General features: G+C 43.8%; 1 protein-coding gene across 1 annotated transcript in view; it reads left to right on the plus strand.

Moving 5' to 3' along the window:
* The window catches only part of LOC111980328 (autism susceptibility gene 2 protein-like), a 614,157-nt gene that overhangs the window by 108,051 nt on the left and 492,189 nt on the right, over positions 1 to 13,917 (plus strand). The window contains 1 exon segment of the mRNA XM_024011054.2: positions 4,870 to 5,145. Within this exon segment, the coding sequence (XP_023866822.2) occupies positions 4,870 to 5,145 (276 nt within the window).

A 13,917-nucleotide genomic window follows, 5' to 3' on the forward strand; every position in this document is an offset into this window, starting at 1 on the left:
GGTTAATAACAATATGCTGAACGATCTAAATGAATTGAACTCAAAATAACAATGCATTGTAAGTAGCATTGCTCATAAGTAATTATACTGTTAGCATGAATTATTTTACAGTAGGCATCTTCTGCTTTTTTCATGTGCTACATCATTTTCCAATATCTGTTCACAGTTGCAGATGTGTGGGTTTAATGTGTTGGATGGTGTATGGTGCAGTGAAATCTGGACCTGCTCCCAGGTCAGTGCAGAGTGGAGCCTGATGAGTGGAGAGTGGAGGCTTCCACTGTGTCTGGGTGGTCACACACACACAAACTCATGTCATTTGGTTTTAACTTGCCAATAATAACACTGTAAGTCAGCCTTATAAAAAAGTGCTTAAACACACAGAGCACTTACGCTATTGAACTGCCTAGATGAACTGCCTAGATGAATTGCCTAGATGAACTGCCTAGATGAACTGCCTAGCTGCCTGGCAGATTTAACTAGTTCATTGTGCTCTGTCAAGTTGAGTCTTGCCATTTGCATCTCGCTCTCCCCTTCACAGGCCTGTTTGCATAAGCTAATGAATGCTGTCTGAGAGAGAGAAAAATTGTCTTTTGATCACGCTCTCGCACAACCTCATCATTTTTATTTTTTTATTTAAGCTTTATTTAACTAGACAAGTCAGTTAAGAACAAATTCTTATTTATGATGCCTGCCTACCAAAAGGCAAAACGCCTCCTGTGGGACTGGGGCTGGGATAAAAAAATATATATATACAGTTGAAGTTGGAAGTTTACATACACTTAACACCTTTGGCAGCGATTAGAGTATTTCTGGGTAAGTCTCTAAGAACTTCCGACACCTGAATTGTACAACATTTGCCCAATATTATTTTCAAAATTGGTTGTTGATCATTGCTAGACAACCATTTTCAGGTCTTGCCATAGATTTTCWGTTAGATTTATGTCAAAACTGTAACTCGGCTGCTCAGGTACATTCACTGTCTTCTTGGTAAGCAACTYAAGTGTAGATTTGGGCTTTAGGTTATTGTCCTGCTGAAAGGTGAATTCATCTCCCAGTGTCTTGTGGAAAGCAGACTGAACCAGGTTTGCGCTTAGCTCCATTCCATTATTTTTTTAATCCTGAAAAACTCCCCAGTCCTTAATGATTACAAGCATACCCATAACATGATGCAGCCACCACTATGCTTGAAAATATGGAGAGTGGTACTCCATAATATGTTGTATTGGATTTGCTCCAAACATATGTTTGTATTACAAAAAGTTAATTGCTTTGCCAAATATTTTGCAGTATTACGTTAGTGCCTTGTTGCAAACAGGATGSATGTTTTGGGATATTTGTATTCTGTACAGGCTTCTTTCTTTTAACTCTGTCAATTAGGTTAGTATTGTGGAGTAACTCCAATGTGGTTGATCCATCCAGTTTTCTCCGATCAYATCCATAAAGTCACCATTGGCCTCATGGTGAAATCCCTGAGCGGTTTCCTTCCTCTCTGGCAATTGAGTTAGGAAGGACGACTGTATCTTTTTAGTGACTGGGTGTAATGATACACCATCCAAAGTGTAATTAATAACTTCACCATGCTCAAAGGGATACTAAATGTCGGCCTTTTATTTTTTACCCATCTACCAATAGGTGCCCTTCTTTGCTGTAACACAACAACAATTCAGGCTGTAACACAACAACATTTGGAAAAAGTCAAGGGGTGTGAATACTTTCTGAAGGCACTGTATTACTCCTGTCTCTTATACACATCTAGATGTGTATAAGAGACAGGTGTAGGCCAGTGACTAACAGTCTCAATTTAATCAATGTAAAATTCAGGCTGTAACACAACAACATTTGGAAAAAGTCAAGGGGTGTGAATACTTTCTGAAGGCACTGTATTACTCTGACTTTTCCTCTCAGCTGCATGCCTGACCATGCATTTGTTCTAGAATTGTTCTCATCTATTTTCTCTCTCTGTCAGACAAATACACTGCCTTAAACAAAAAACAGAACAAATCCTTGGTTCTCTATAGAACTTTCAGATCTTGTTCCGATGAGAAATCATGTCTGGGCCAAGGCTAGAAGGACTGTAGCTGATTGACAGTTTTGCAGGCAATTGAGAAATAGATGCACTTTCTCTATCGAGAAAGAACTTAGAAAGTAGTTAGCTATATCTATCTCAGACTCCGCTGGTGATCCATCTACATTTTGYAAAACAGKTAATGCACTGAAGTGTGTAAATTCCTCTTCTTCCCTGCCGTTGTGTCAGACTCTGGCATCATTACTGAGAAATATGAGATAAGTGATGCTTTTAATCAGCATTTTATCTCAACAGGCTTTTATTTGAAAGAAATGGTGGTTTAATTGACCCTTGTCAGCCAGTCGGATGCCTGCCTCTAGATGGCCCGATGGAAGTTCCGTCAACTTCTAGTGAATCTTGGTTTTCATTTCAGCAACTTTCTTCTTGTGATTTGCAAGACGCCTTGCAGRAGATTGATGTAAAAAAAAATCCCTGGGGCAGATTTGTCTGATGCTTTCTTGCTGCAGCTTTCTGATCCTCTGATTGCAGAATCSTTAACCCTTTGACGYGTACGATGACAATATTTGTGATCATTGTTGAGTGGTCCCTGCAGCGTACGATCTCAAATAAGGGATTGGAACAGTAGCAACAGAACGTATGACCCAACAAACGCTTATAAACAGCATTGTTGTCTGAACAGCATCTACATATGTTTTTGCACTGATGGAAAATAAAGGTCTTAAACATCATTCCTCAATTKKACCTTTTATTGTAAAAGATAAATCGAACTTCATCATCCAAGCATYACACGGAACACATCCACAGCGAAACTCATTCCATAAACCAGTCTAAATAACAGGTTGCGCTGACWAAAAACTAAACTTAAGTTAGTGACCTAATAGCTAGACTAGACTGAGTTTAAATGTATTTGGCTAAGGTGTATGCAAACTTACGACTTCAGCTGTATATAAATATAAGAAGGTTGTGTGTTTTGTTCGTTCAGTGTAGATAGACTATGTGTGGTGTAATTGTTATTTATTGGTTTGTTAATGCAGGACTACTCTGCAAAAGAGACCGTGGTCTCAGCATGACTCCCTGCTTAAATAAAGGTTAAGTTCATACAATCAAGATAATGTGTGTCTCAGGGTCTACCGAACGTCACCCACTATGTCAATACTGTCACCCAATATGTCAAACAAGAAGGTGGACTGCGATGTACTGTAGCACAAATATCCTTATTCTTTATTCTTTTGGTCGTAATCTTGCTGTGTAACACGCATCCTATTGAACTCGCTCCAAACCCTGTAGTCTTCTGCAGCTCCAGACAGACAGAGGCACCCTGGGATGCAAGGCTGTGCTCAGAAAAACAACCCAGGGTTGGAATAGGAAAAGATGAAAAGAGAGCGAAAGGGGTAGGTAGAGGGGGAGAGAGGCAGTGGCAGAACGATACAGAATTGGAGAGGGTCGCTCACTCCCCTCCTGACTTGAATAGGTATATACCTCCTAATTATCACTCCTCTCCCATTTAATCAATCCATATGTCCACACAAATACTCCTATCAGGTCTGTTAAAGGGTAATAATGTGGACTCACACCCCCCCAAGCATGTTGTCAATGATCTGTGTTTCACAGGGCATTGACACATCATTAGGGTAGCCATGGCAGTTTCCCACTTTCCCTTGACAGTACACTTTTGGCTCTGCGACTACATCTCCACACTAAAGTGTCATCATGGCTGCCCCACTCAGTATTTATTGGACTGTATYACACAAGTGGCTCTTTGGCGTGCTGCTACTACTACAGGCCTGGAACACAATGAGTCCCCTTACAGATAAATTATTTGTTCCATAACTTTAGCCTTGATGGCTTCAGTACAGTACGCAGCCTCACTGTGGCATATGAGTTGTGTTATTAATCCCCCAGTCAAACTGTACAACCCCATCTGGTTGGAAAATAGCCCACAATACAGGAGATGTGGGGGCTGGTGTAATGGTTTGTTTTCTCCATCTGTTACGGAGTGTAGTGTAGGTGCCCACAAAGTGCCCACTATTTTACCAGGGGATGTGGGAGTGTTGACAGAACTTCAGTATAAGTATTTCATTGCTATACTAGTTTGTGTATGTGTGTGTGTTTTTGTCGATGTGGGTGTGTGCTGGTGGCTCTGTKTCCAACGCTCAATGCCTTCATTGGCAGCCATGCTCTAATAGATGTGTGGTTAATCCCAGACAGATAGTGTGGTGCTATCATCTACTGTACCTAGAGATGCTCTGGTGACAATATGTCTAAACATAACGCGTTGTTAGTGCTGAACTACCCACGGGGGGCCTCAGTAGGGGAGAAGAACAGTCTCTCTCGGTAYTGCTCATTGGAGAACACAGATACGGTAGCTAGTAGGCCTACTTCTCAAATGGCATTTGTCAATGTGAACATGTTATCTATCTTTAAGCCTAGCTTTGATTTTCATCGTAATGAGCTCTCTTTCTCAGGTGTAGGGGCTTATTTTGTAAGGATTATGAATATATTTGAATTAATGTAATTGCTTTTAGTACGCTCCAGCGACAAGATAATCAGAAGTACTTCATTTGTTTCAGTGTAACAGAGTTTTCACCTCTCCCCTGCAGTGCAGATCAAAAAAGTCGATATTTCTATTCTCCATTCCCCTTCTCCAGAAGGACATGACCCTAAATTACTTTTTTCACTGTCAGAGTTTTCACCTCCCCTCTTTTCTTCTCTCCTTTCTCCCTTTACAGAAGATACTTTGCTTAAGTGAAGCACTTTGTCTTATTGTCACAGAGTTGTCACATGAGAAGTTGTCTACTTTGTTTCAGTGTAACTGAATTGTGATCTCACCTCTCCCTCTCCAGAAGGACCTGTCCCTGAAGACCCAGGGGCGCATGGAGAACCAGAAGAACCAYGAGGAGAATCAGGCGGGGCCCCCCCTGTGCAAGAAGAAGCCCCCTAAAGTCCCTAATGGATTCAGCCTGGATACCCACAAGGCCCACAACAACCACCTTAACAACCACAACAACCATAGCAACCATCACCAGCACTCTGACCAGGAGAACAACATCCCACGCCTGGCTCTTCACACCTACGGCAAGAAGAAGAACAAGAACAGCTTGCAGAAGAAACACAGGCCGGTCTGTACACGGTTTATTACGGTTTATACACTATCTCCTCCACTCAATTTATTTTCTCCTCAAGCAGCGTTTTGGGTAGCCTGGTCCCAGATCAGTTTGTACTGTCTTGCAGAGTTGGGACCAGGCTAGCGTTTGTGGTCTCAGGTTGGCATAGTGGGTGTTGTCTGCTCACTACAATGCTAGATGTCTAGTTTGATCCTCTTGAATGTTGGAGAGGAAATTTTGATGTGTGTGTTCAGTCTACAGTCTTGACATTTGCTTTTGGTCATAAGATCAGGTTGAATTATCAGACTACGTGTTTGATAAGGTTGAAGAAGGGATTGAATTCATGCAGATAAAATATAATAGGCTCCAAGGTGTAAAGATAGCAGCTTTGTAAAAAATAAATCAATAAAAATTCCATTCCAACTGAATTAGGAGAAACTCGAATGGATTCTCTAATTGTGACTGATCATTAGAGGGTCTCCTTGGCTTCATTTCTGATCTGATCCCAGAGATGARTTAATTAATGTTACATTAAGGTCTGTTCCTTTTAAAACATCTGCAATTACGCAGTATTAAGGCTAGAGATTTGTGAGGAGCAGATTGCCTTATCCTTATAGAGATACACTGAACTGACTTTACCTCCTCCTCACAGCCAGACGACTGGTGCTCTATAGTACAGCTGCTCGGCTGTCTATTGATGAATGGTGTTATTATCTATAATGGGCTTTAAAACCTGCTGGACCAATAAGAGATTAGTCACTGGTGCTATTGTTAGCTGTGGTGGAGTGTGTGTGTGTGTGTGTGTGTGTGTGTCTGTGGGGAGGAGAATAGTGTGTGTGTGTGTGTGTGTGTTGCACTAATGACTATTTATGGCACACTGACACTCGGGTGTCTTTCTGCCAGCAAGAGCTATCAGTTAAAGCACCACCCACTGTCCATCTACACACACACACACACACACATATGCTACACAAAACACACACACACACATGCTGCACAAAACACACGCTGTGTGTGTGAAGGTAGGAGAGCAAAGGTTGTCATCAGTCTGTGTCATCCCAGCAGGAGAGAGGTCAGTCTTCAGGAGGCTGTTAATCATGTGAGCTATACTCCCCCTGGCTTTAATGAACCCAGAGAGAAACAACACAGGGAAGTGATTACATACTGTACACACACAGATGGGTGTTATTGGGTCAGGGTGTGTGTGTTAGTCAGGGGTGCTATGACAACAACCTCTGTGGCAAGTGAGAGCAGCACAAAGTGGTGTTTAGGGCCCGTGCTGAAGGACCCTCCCTACAGCTCTGGGAGCAGCCACTTATGAAGGGGACAAGAGATGCTGTTAGAGCAGGGGGCTCAGGGGAGACATGRCACCACACACTTCAAAAACAGTTAAGGTTCTTAAATGGTTCTTCCTCAGCTCTTAAAGAGGAATGGGAACACTTTAATAAGTAAAGCTAAGCAAAGAGATGTATTTAATCCATGAATACTAAATGTGCATTGAACATAGAAACATCTCTATTTTTAGGATTTTGATCTTGAACAACATTTATTAGAGGTATGGGTAGCGCCATCTTGAATTACCATAGAAATGACTGGTGCCTCATGCATCATTGGCAGTATTGAGCAAATTGTGAGTTTTAGCGCAGGGACTGAAAATGAACGCTGCCAGCAGGAGGCGTCTCACCTCCACTGGACCTGAAAGGTTTCTCACAACCTTGACATTGCACTGTTATTGAGATCAGGAAAACAACATTAAGGTAAGAAACTGTATACAATTAGTTGATATGTTGGAGATTAGCTATAATATTTACATTTTAGAGTATTTTTTCCGATTGATAAGATGAGTCTGTGAAATGAWTTTTTTWATAACAAGCCGAGTAACGCAAACTCACCCCATTCCGTACAAATGTGCGTAACCGCGACATTCAAACGAGGCTGCAATGAAAACGAATGGGACTGTAGTGACTGTGTTGGCATCAAAATCCGGGGTGTGAACTACGTTTCGAATCAGCGTTGATTGACATGGTAATGGACTAACAGTATTGGAGAAAAGATGAAAAAACTGACCCCTCTGACACTGTACGTTACATCGTGACGTGTCACTACATAACGTACAGCGCTCATTTGCAACTCATTTTGTGCCGTACAGCCTCTTCTTTCCACCAGCCCTTCTCTCGCAGATTAAAATCATGCTTAACCATATACACTTGTAAGAAAACTTCATGATTTTTGTCTAAATTAATATAATTATTGCTAATATTAAACTAATATTTCATGACTAGGGTGCCAATTGCATTTTTTACTGCGAGCCATCATGACACTCAAAACCCGGAACAGCTGCAGTTCACTAACGTTAGCGCAGCCCTAACCCCCTCTTCAAATTCGACACAAACCTTCAAACAGGTATGTGATGAGACATTACATAAACTCTTTACGTTTTATTTACATTTTAAAGTTGATTAGTTGAACAATTCGGGTGAAAAAACCCTGTTTTCTTCACACAACATATTTCCCCTTTTCAATTGTACGGACCAAGGCGATGTACAAAAGTGAGTGAGTTTACGTTAGATAGTCAGCCAAAACGATGCAATGTACCTAGCTAGCTGGTTATCTAGCCTACTGGATTTAGCTCTTGTCTTGCCTTTTTTATGTTAATGTTAATGTCTTTGATAGCTGTAGAACATAAAATGCTTATATTGGCAATTTGAAGAGCATTTGTCATTAGGCATTATTCTGAGCTAAAATGAACTGACTCATGATTCGATATGTAGCAAGCTAGCCAGCCAGAGAGGGCTGCTGCAGGATTGTTATTTTACACGTAAAATGTAGCTAGCTAGCTATAATCCCAATAGCTATAATTATTAGCTAGCATAACTGGCACGCTGTAACGGTGTTCCCCTCCTCTCTCGTATGAAGGAGAGGAGTAGTGATTCGACAAAAATGCAGCGGGTTTTGAATACATAATGATTATTAAATCAATCGACGAGACACGAAAACAAACACTGGGAAGGAATTACAAACTAACAAAAAACGAATGTAGACTGACCTACACCATGAGTACTTACATAAACACGAAGCACGTAGGAACAGGTACAGACTTATAAAACGAACGAACAAACGCTACAGTCCCGTGTGGTACGCAGAACACAGAAGACAATCACCCACAAACAACAGTGAGGAACAACTACCTTAATATGACTCTCAATTAGAGGAAAACGCAAAACACCTGCTTAATTAAGAGCCATACCGGCAACCAAACCAACATAGAAGCAAACATAGACTGCCCACAGCCCAAAACTCACGCCCTGACCATCACACACATACAAAACAGAAAACAGGTCAGGAACGTGACAGAACCCCCTCAAGGTGCGAACGCGGGCGCACCAGCACAAAGTCCAGGGGGGTCTGGTGGGCATCTGACCACGGTGGTGGCTCAGGCTCCGGACGCTGTCCCCAACCCACATAGTCACTCCCCGTTTCTGTATCCCCTCCCATGACCACCTCCAACTAACACCACCTAAATGAAGGGGCAGCACCGGGATACGGGCAGCACCGGATAGGCGGCACAGACCGGGATAAGGGGCAGCAACGGGCTGAGGGACCTTGCAGGCTGGCTGACTCTGGCAGTCCTGGCGAGGGACTCTGGCAGGTCCTGGCTGAGGGACTCTGCAGGTCCTGGCTGAGGGACTCTGGCAGGTCTGGCTGAGGGACTCTGGCAGGTCCTGGCTGAGGGACTTCTGGCAGGTCCTGGCTGGACGGCCTCTGGCAGGTCCTGGCTGAGTACGGCTCTTGGCCTGGTCCTGGCTGGACGGCTCTGGCTGTCTGCTGGACGGCTTGGCTGATCCCGGTACTGGCGGAAGGCTCTGGCTGATCCGTCTGGCGGAAGGTCCTGGCGTCGTGTCGGCAAGCCTCTGTGGATCGGTCTGGGCGGAAGGCTCTGGCTGATCCGGTCTGCGGAAGCTCTGGCTTTGCTCGGTCTGGCGGAAGGCTCTGTAGGCTCTTCGCAGACGGGCGGCTTTGCAGGCCTCATGACAGCACGGGCAGCTTTGCAGGCTCATGGCAGGACGGGCAGTTCAGCGCGGTTGGGCAGACGGCATTCAGGCGCCGCTGGCAGCACGGGCAGTTCAGTGTGCCGCTGAGGCCGACGGGCAGTTCAGCGCGCCGGGCAGACGACGCAGTTCTGTAGGGAGGGAGACGGGAGACAGCCTGGTGCGACGGTACCGGAACTGGGAAGGCACTGGCTGAGACACGCACCATAGGGAGAGTGCGTGGAGAGGAACAGGGCTCTGAAGATGCACTGGAAGCCTGGTGCGCTGTGTCGGCACTGGTGGTACTAGGCTGGGCGGGAAGGTGGCGCCGACTATACTCGGACCGTGAAGAGGACACGTGCTCTTGAGCACCGAGCCCCCAACCCTTACCAGGTTGAGATGGTCCCCGTAGCCCTGCCAGTGCGGCTGCGAGTGGAAGCACTCCGCAACTGGGCTATCGCAGGCGAGACCGTGGGACACACCTGTGCGCTGGTGTCGATGCAGGCCGCCGCCGAGGAGACGTACTGAGAACCTAGATAGTTGGGCGAGCTTGGCCTCGGACTCGATGCACCTAGCCCTCCAGTGCGGCAGGTGGAAATACCGCCTGGGCTAAGCACGTATGGGAACCGTGCGCTTATACCGAGCATACACGGTGTTGACCAGTACGTACGCCCTCTTACTCCACGGCAAGCCCGGGAGTTGGCTCAGGTATCCAACCCGGCTTCGCCACACTCCCCTTTTATCCCCCCCCAATAAATTTTTGGGTGTTTACTCACAGGCCTCCAGCCTTGCTTCCGTGCTGCCCCTCATAACGTCGCCTCTCCGCTTTCGCTGATCCTCCAAGCTCCGCTTGGGCGGCGACACTCACACTGGCTCTGCCCAGGATCCTTTACCGTCCAGGCATCTTCCCATGTCCAATCCCCTTTTTCCCACTGCTGCTGTCGTGCTGTCCGTTAACCCGCTGCTGTATCTGGTTTGGTGGGTGATTCTGTAACGGTGTTTCTCTCCCCTTCATACGAAGAGGGAGGAGTAGTGATTCGACCAAATGCAGCGGGTTTTTGAATACATAATGATTTATTAAATCAATCGACGAGACACGAAACAACCCTGGAAGGAATTACAAAATAACAAAAAACGAATGTAGACTGACCTACACCATGAGTACTACATAACACCGAAGGAACAGGTACAGACTATAACAAACGAACGACAAAGCTACATCCGTGTGGTACACGACACGGAAGACAATCACCCACAAACAAACAGTGAGAACAACCTACTTAATATGACTCTCAATTAGAGGAAAACGCAAAACACCTGCCTAATTAAGAGCCATACCAGGCAACCAAAACCAACATAGAAACAGCAAACATAGACTGCCACCCAAAATCACGCCCTGACCATCACACACATACAAAACAACAGAAACAGGTCAGGAACGTGACAATAGCTAAATATCTCATTAAGTGTAGGTTTATCTGTGATAGTCATATGATTCCTAAAATATAGTAGCTTGGGCAGTCTGCTGGCTGTTGAAGCCTAACCCTTATGATGATAGCTATCTAGATAATTACTTTTGAAAGCTTARCTTGGTAGTCAGCTTGGTAACTAAATCATTCAGGTCTAGCTGGTTTTGTGACTTTGCTACTTACAGGCATACTGTACATTATCATATTATTTTGTTTATGGACTATCAGATAGGAAATTGTTACACGATTTCTCAAATGTTAGAGTGAAAAGCCGATTGATAACTACACAATAGCTACACAATTCCCTTCATTCATGATTCTCTTTTTTATGTGCTGAAGKGTTATTGCTACTTGGTGAAGACAAGGGCGAAGAGGATGAGATTTAAATGGGGAAGCCGGAGGAAGTGTGACTGATAGATTGTCACTGGTCATTTTGCCTCTCTTGCATGCTTTTAATTTGTTTGCATTCTGACTCTTTGTGTATTAGGCTATAGGCCTAGTGGAATRTAGTATAGCTGTCTAGATATTTTTGCAGCTATTTTGAAGTTGGACATACTAGCTATCTGTCGTGTGGATAAGTCCAGTTTTTTCCAGAGCAAAGAACTGCAGAYTGCCTTGKAAGGCCATGTTTTTCGCTGATGGTTGTGGCAGTAGGTGCAGGTCCCATTGTTCATAGGCTTTGGCTGCTGCTCTGATGCCCCCCCGGAGGATGGGTGGAGACTCCCACCTGAACAGGTCTGACATGTATTCAGGTAGTTTGTGCTGTGCCGCCTTGACACAGTTACTAGGGTGTTGTAATAGATCCTGTCTGTTAGTGGTTCGATTCCAGCTTTTTGCAGAAAAACCTCCAGGAATGCTCCGTCTTGATACGAGCAGCCCTGTTGATAATATGCTTTAAGATTTATCTTATTGCTCTGATGTAGGGTGGGAAGCCATACTGTGGCAAAGTAGTCCAGATGAATTGTTATCATGGTGTGGTAGATCGTCAGGAGGATGTCCTTGGAGATGAAGTCCCTTGCCCTTTCCAAACCGCCAAGCCCAAACAGCAGTTTCCGTGTGACCAGGCTGGCATGTTCAGTTCGGTGTAGGTGTGGGTCCAACTTCATCCCCAGCTACTTTATGGCATTTTCTTGTGTTTTGCCCATCTGTTGTTGTGATACGTTTGCCTGTGTGTCTCAGCTTTTGTGGGTTGCCAAACGGCATTGCCTTGGTCTTCTGAGGGTGAGGGTGTAGGGAGGGTGTAGGGAGAGCTTGTTGTCAGCAAACCAAGCGGCAATTCATGCAGCATTTCTCCAGCACTGATGGAAGGTAATAGCAGTGGCTCAAGCACACTCCCTTGATACTCCATTCACAACAGGTACCTGGGCTGACAGTGTACTCTGCAATTATGATGTGAACCACTTGATTGCAGTGCTGTCAAAGCCTAGTTTCGCAAGTTTCCTCAGGAGTGTGTGGTGGTGAACAGAGTCAAAAGCTTTCTTCGGGTCCAAGAAGAGTACTGCTGTGACCTCCTGGCTGTTACAAGCCGACTTGATGTCCTCCACAACCCTTTGCACTGCTGTAGGTGTGCTGTGTATCTTCCTAAAGCCGCTTTAATAGGATGTAAATAGGCTGTTGAGTGAGAAATAGTTGGCAACCTGTGTGTGCATCAGCCAACTACCAACATTGGACGGTAGTTGGCCACATCCGATCTATCCCCTGACTTGTAGATTGGTGTTATATAAGTTTTTCATTGACATGGTATCTCCCCAGTTGAGATTGGCAGATTGAGGATATGAGTCAGTGGACCCACTATCATTGTGGCAGAGTCCTTTACAAGCCTAGGTGGAATATTGTCTGGCTCTGTGGCTTTCTGCTGCTTCATCTTCAGAAGTTCATTTAGGACTGTTACTTCATCAATTAGCGATAGCTCAAAATATGCTCTGTTTCTGAAACATATGGAAGTGGGTCTTTTGAGGGAGCCTGTATTTCATTAGCAAGCTTGGATGCACAAGATGCAAAGTATGTATGAAACTCTTCTGTCATTTCTAGAGGGTCCGATATATCATGTCTAGAACTTCTTTGTATTTGGCATGTTCTTTTGACTTTGCCAGTGAAATAGTTGATTATTTTCCACATTTCACAGTTGTCTGCCTTGGATTTTTGTAGAGCAGCTGAGTAGTACAGTAGTTTTTCCTTTCCTTCCTTACTTCAGCAGTTACGTTGTTTCTGAGACATCGGTACTCTTCCCAGTCATTTTCAGCCTTCGTTTTCACCACTTTTAGCTTTTAGCCGAGCAGCAGACTCATCAGAGTCTTGATGTTGTCAGTCAAGGAGATGGAGTGACTTTTTGTTTCACTTTTCTGTGCCAGAGCGGTGAATGAAGGTTTGCGACCTGTAAGAAGATCTCTTTAAAGGCTTGCCGGGCCTCATTCACGTTGTTGCATGTAAGGAATCTTTCCCATTGGGCTAACTTGAGGAATTCTATGAAAGACTGCTTGTTATAGCTTTTGCGAGATCTGTGCTGTTGTTAGAGCTCTCCCCTCTCTCTCTTTGCTGCAGGTCATCATGATGTTATGGTCAGATGGACCCCATGCTAATGAACTCCTCAGCTTGTAACGGTCAGGGTTAGATACATAGATGTTGTCAATGCATGTTTCAGACTGTTTCGTTATGCTACTGGGTTCTCTTATTACTGGTCACAGCTGATAAAGTCCCATAAGATGTCCCACAGATTATTTTTTATCTGTGTGCTTCAAGAGGTCAGCGATGAATGTTGTATATAATGTGTTGGTTATGAATGTTGTATATGATATTAATGTGTTGGTTATAGAGTTGTGATATCATGGTTTGTTAGGAATGTTGTATATAATGTGTTGGTTATGAATGTTGTATATAATGTGTTGGTTATGAATGTTGTATAATAATGTGTTGGTTATGAATGTTGTATATCATGTTATGGTTATGAATGTGTATATATGTGTTGGTTATGAATGTTGTATATAAGTGTTGGTTATGAATGTTATATATAATGTTTGGTTATGAATGTTGTATAATTTGTTATGGGAATGTTTATATAGTTGGGTTATGAATGTTGTATAAATGTTTGGTTAGTGAATGTTGAATAATGTGTTGTTATGAATTTGTATATATGTTGTTATTGAAGTGTATATAGATGTTTGGTTATAAATGTTGATATAATGTATTGGTTATGAATGTTATAGTATTAATGTATGGTTTATAATGTTGAGATTATGGTGTGCATATAGGAAAAAGATCTTGTAGTACACTCTACCATATCACGCATCTGA

Source organism: Salvelinus sp. IW2-2015, linkage group LG20, assembly GCF_002910315.2.
Source record: "Salvelinus sp. IW2-2015 linkage group LG20, ASM291031v2, whole genome shotgun sequence".
In the NCBI taxonomy this organism is placed as follows: domain Eukaryota; kingdom Metazoa; phylum Chordata; class Actinopteri; order Salmoniformes; family Salmonidae; genus Salvelinus; species Salvelinus sp. IW2-2015.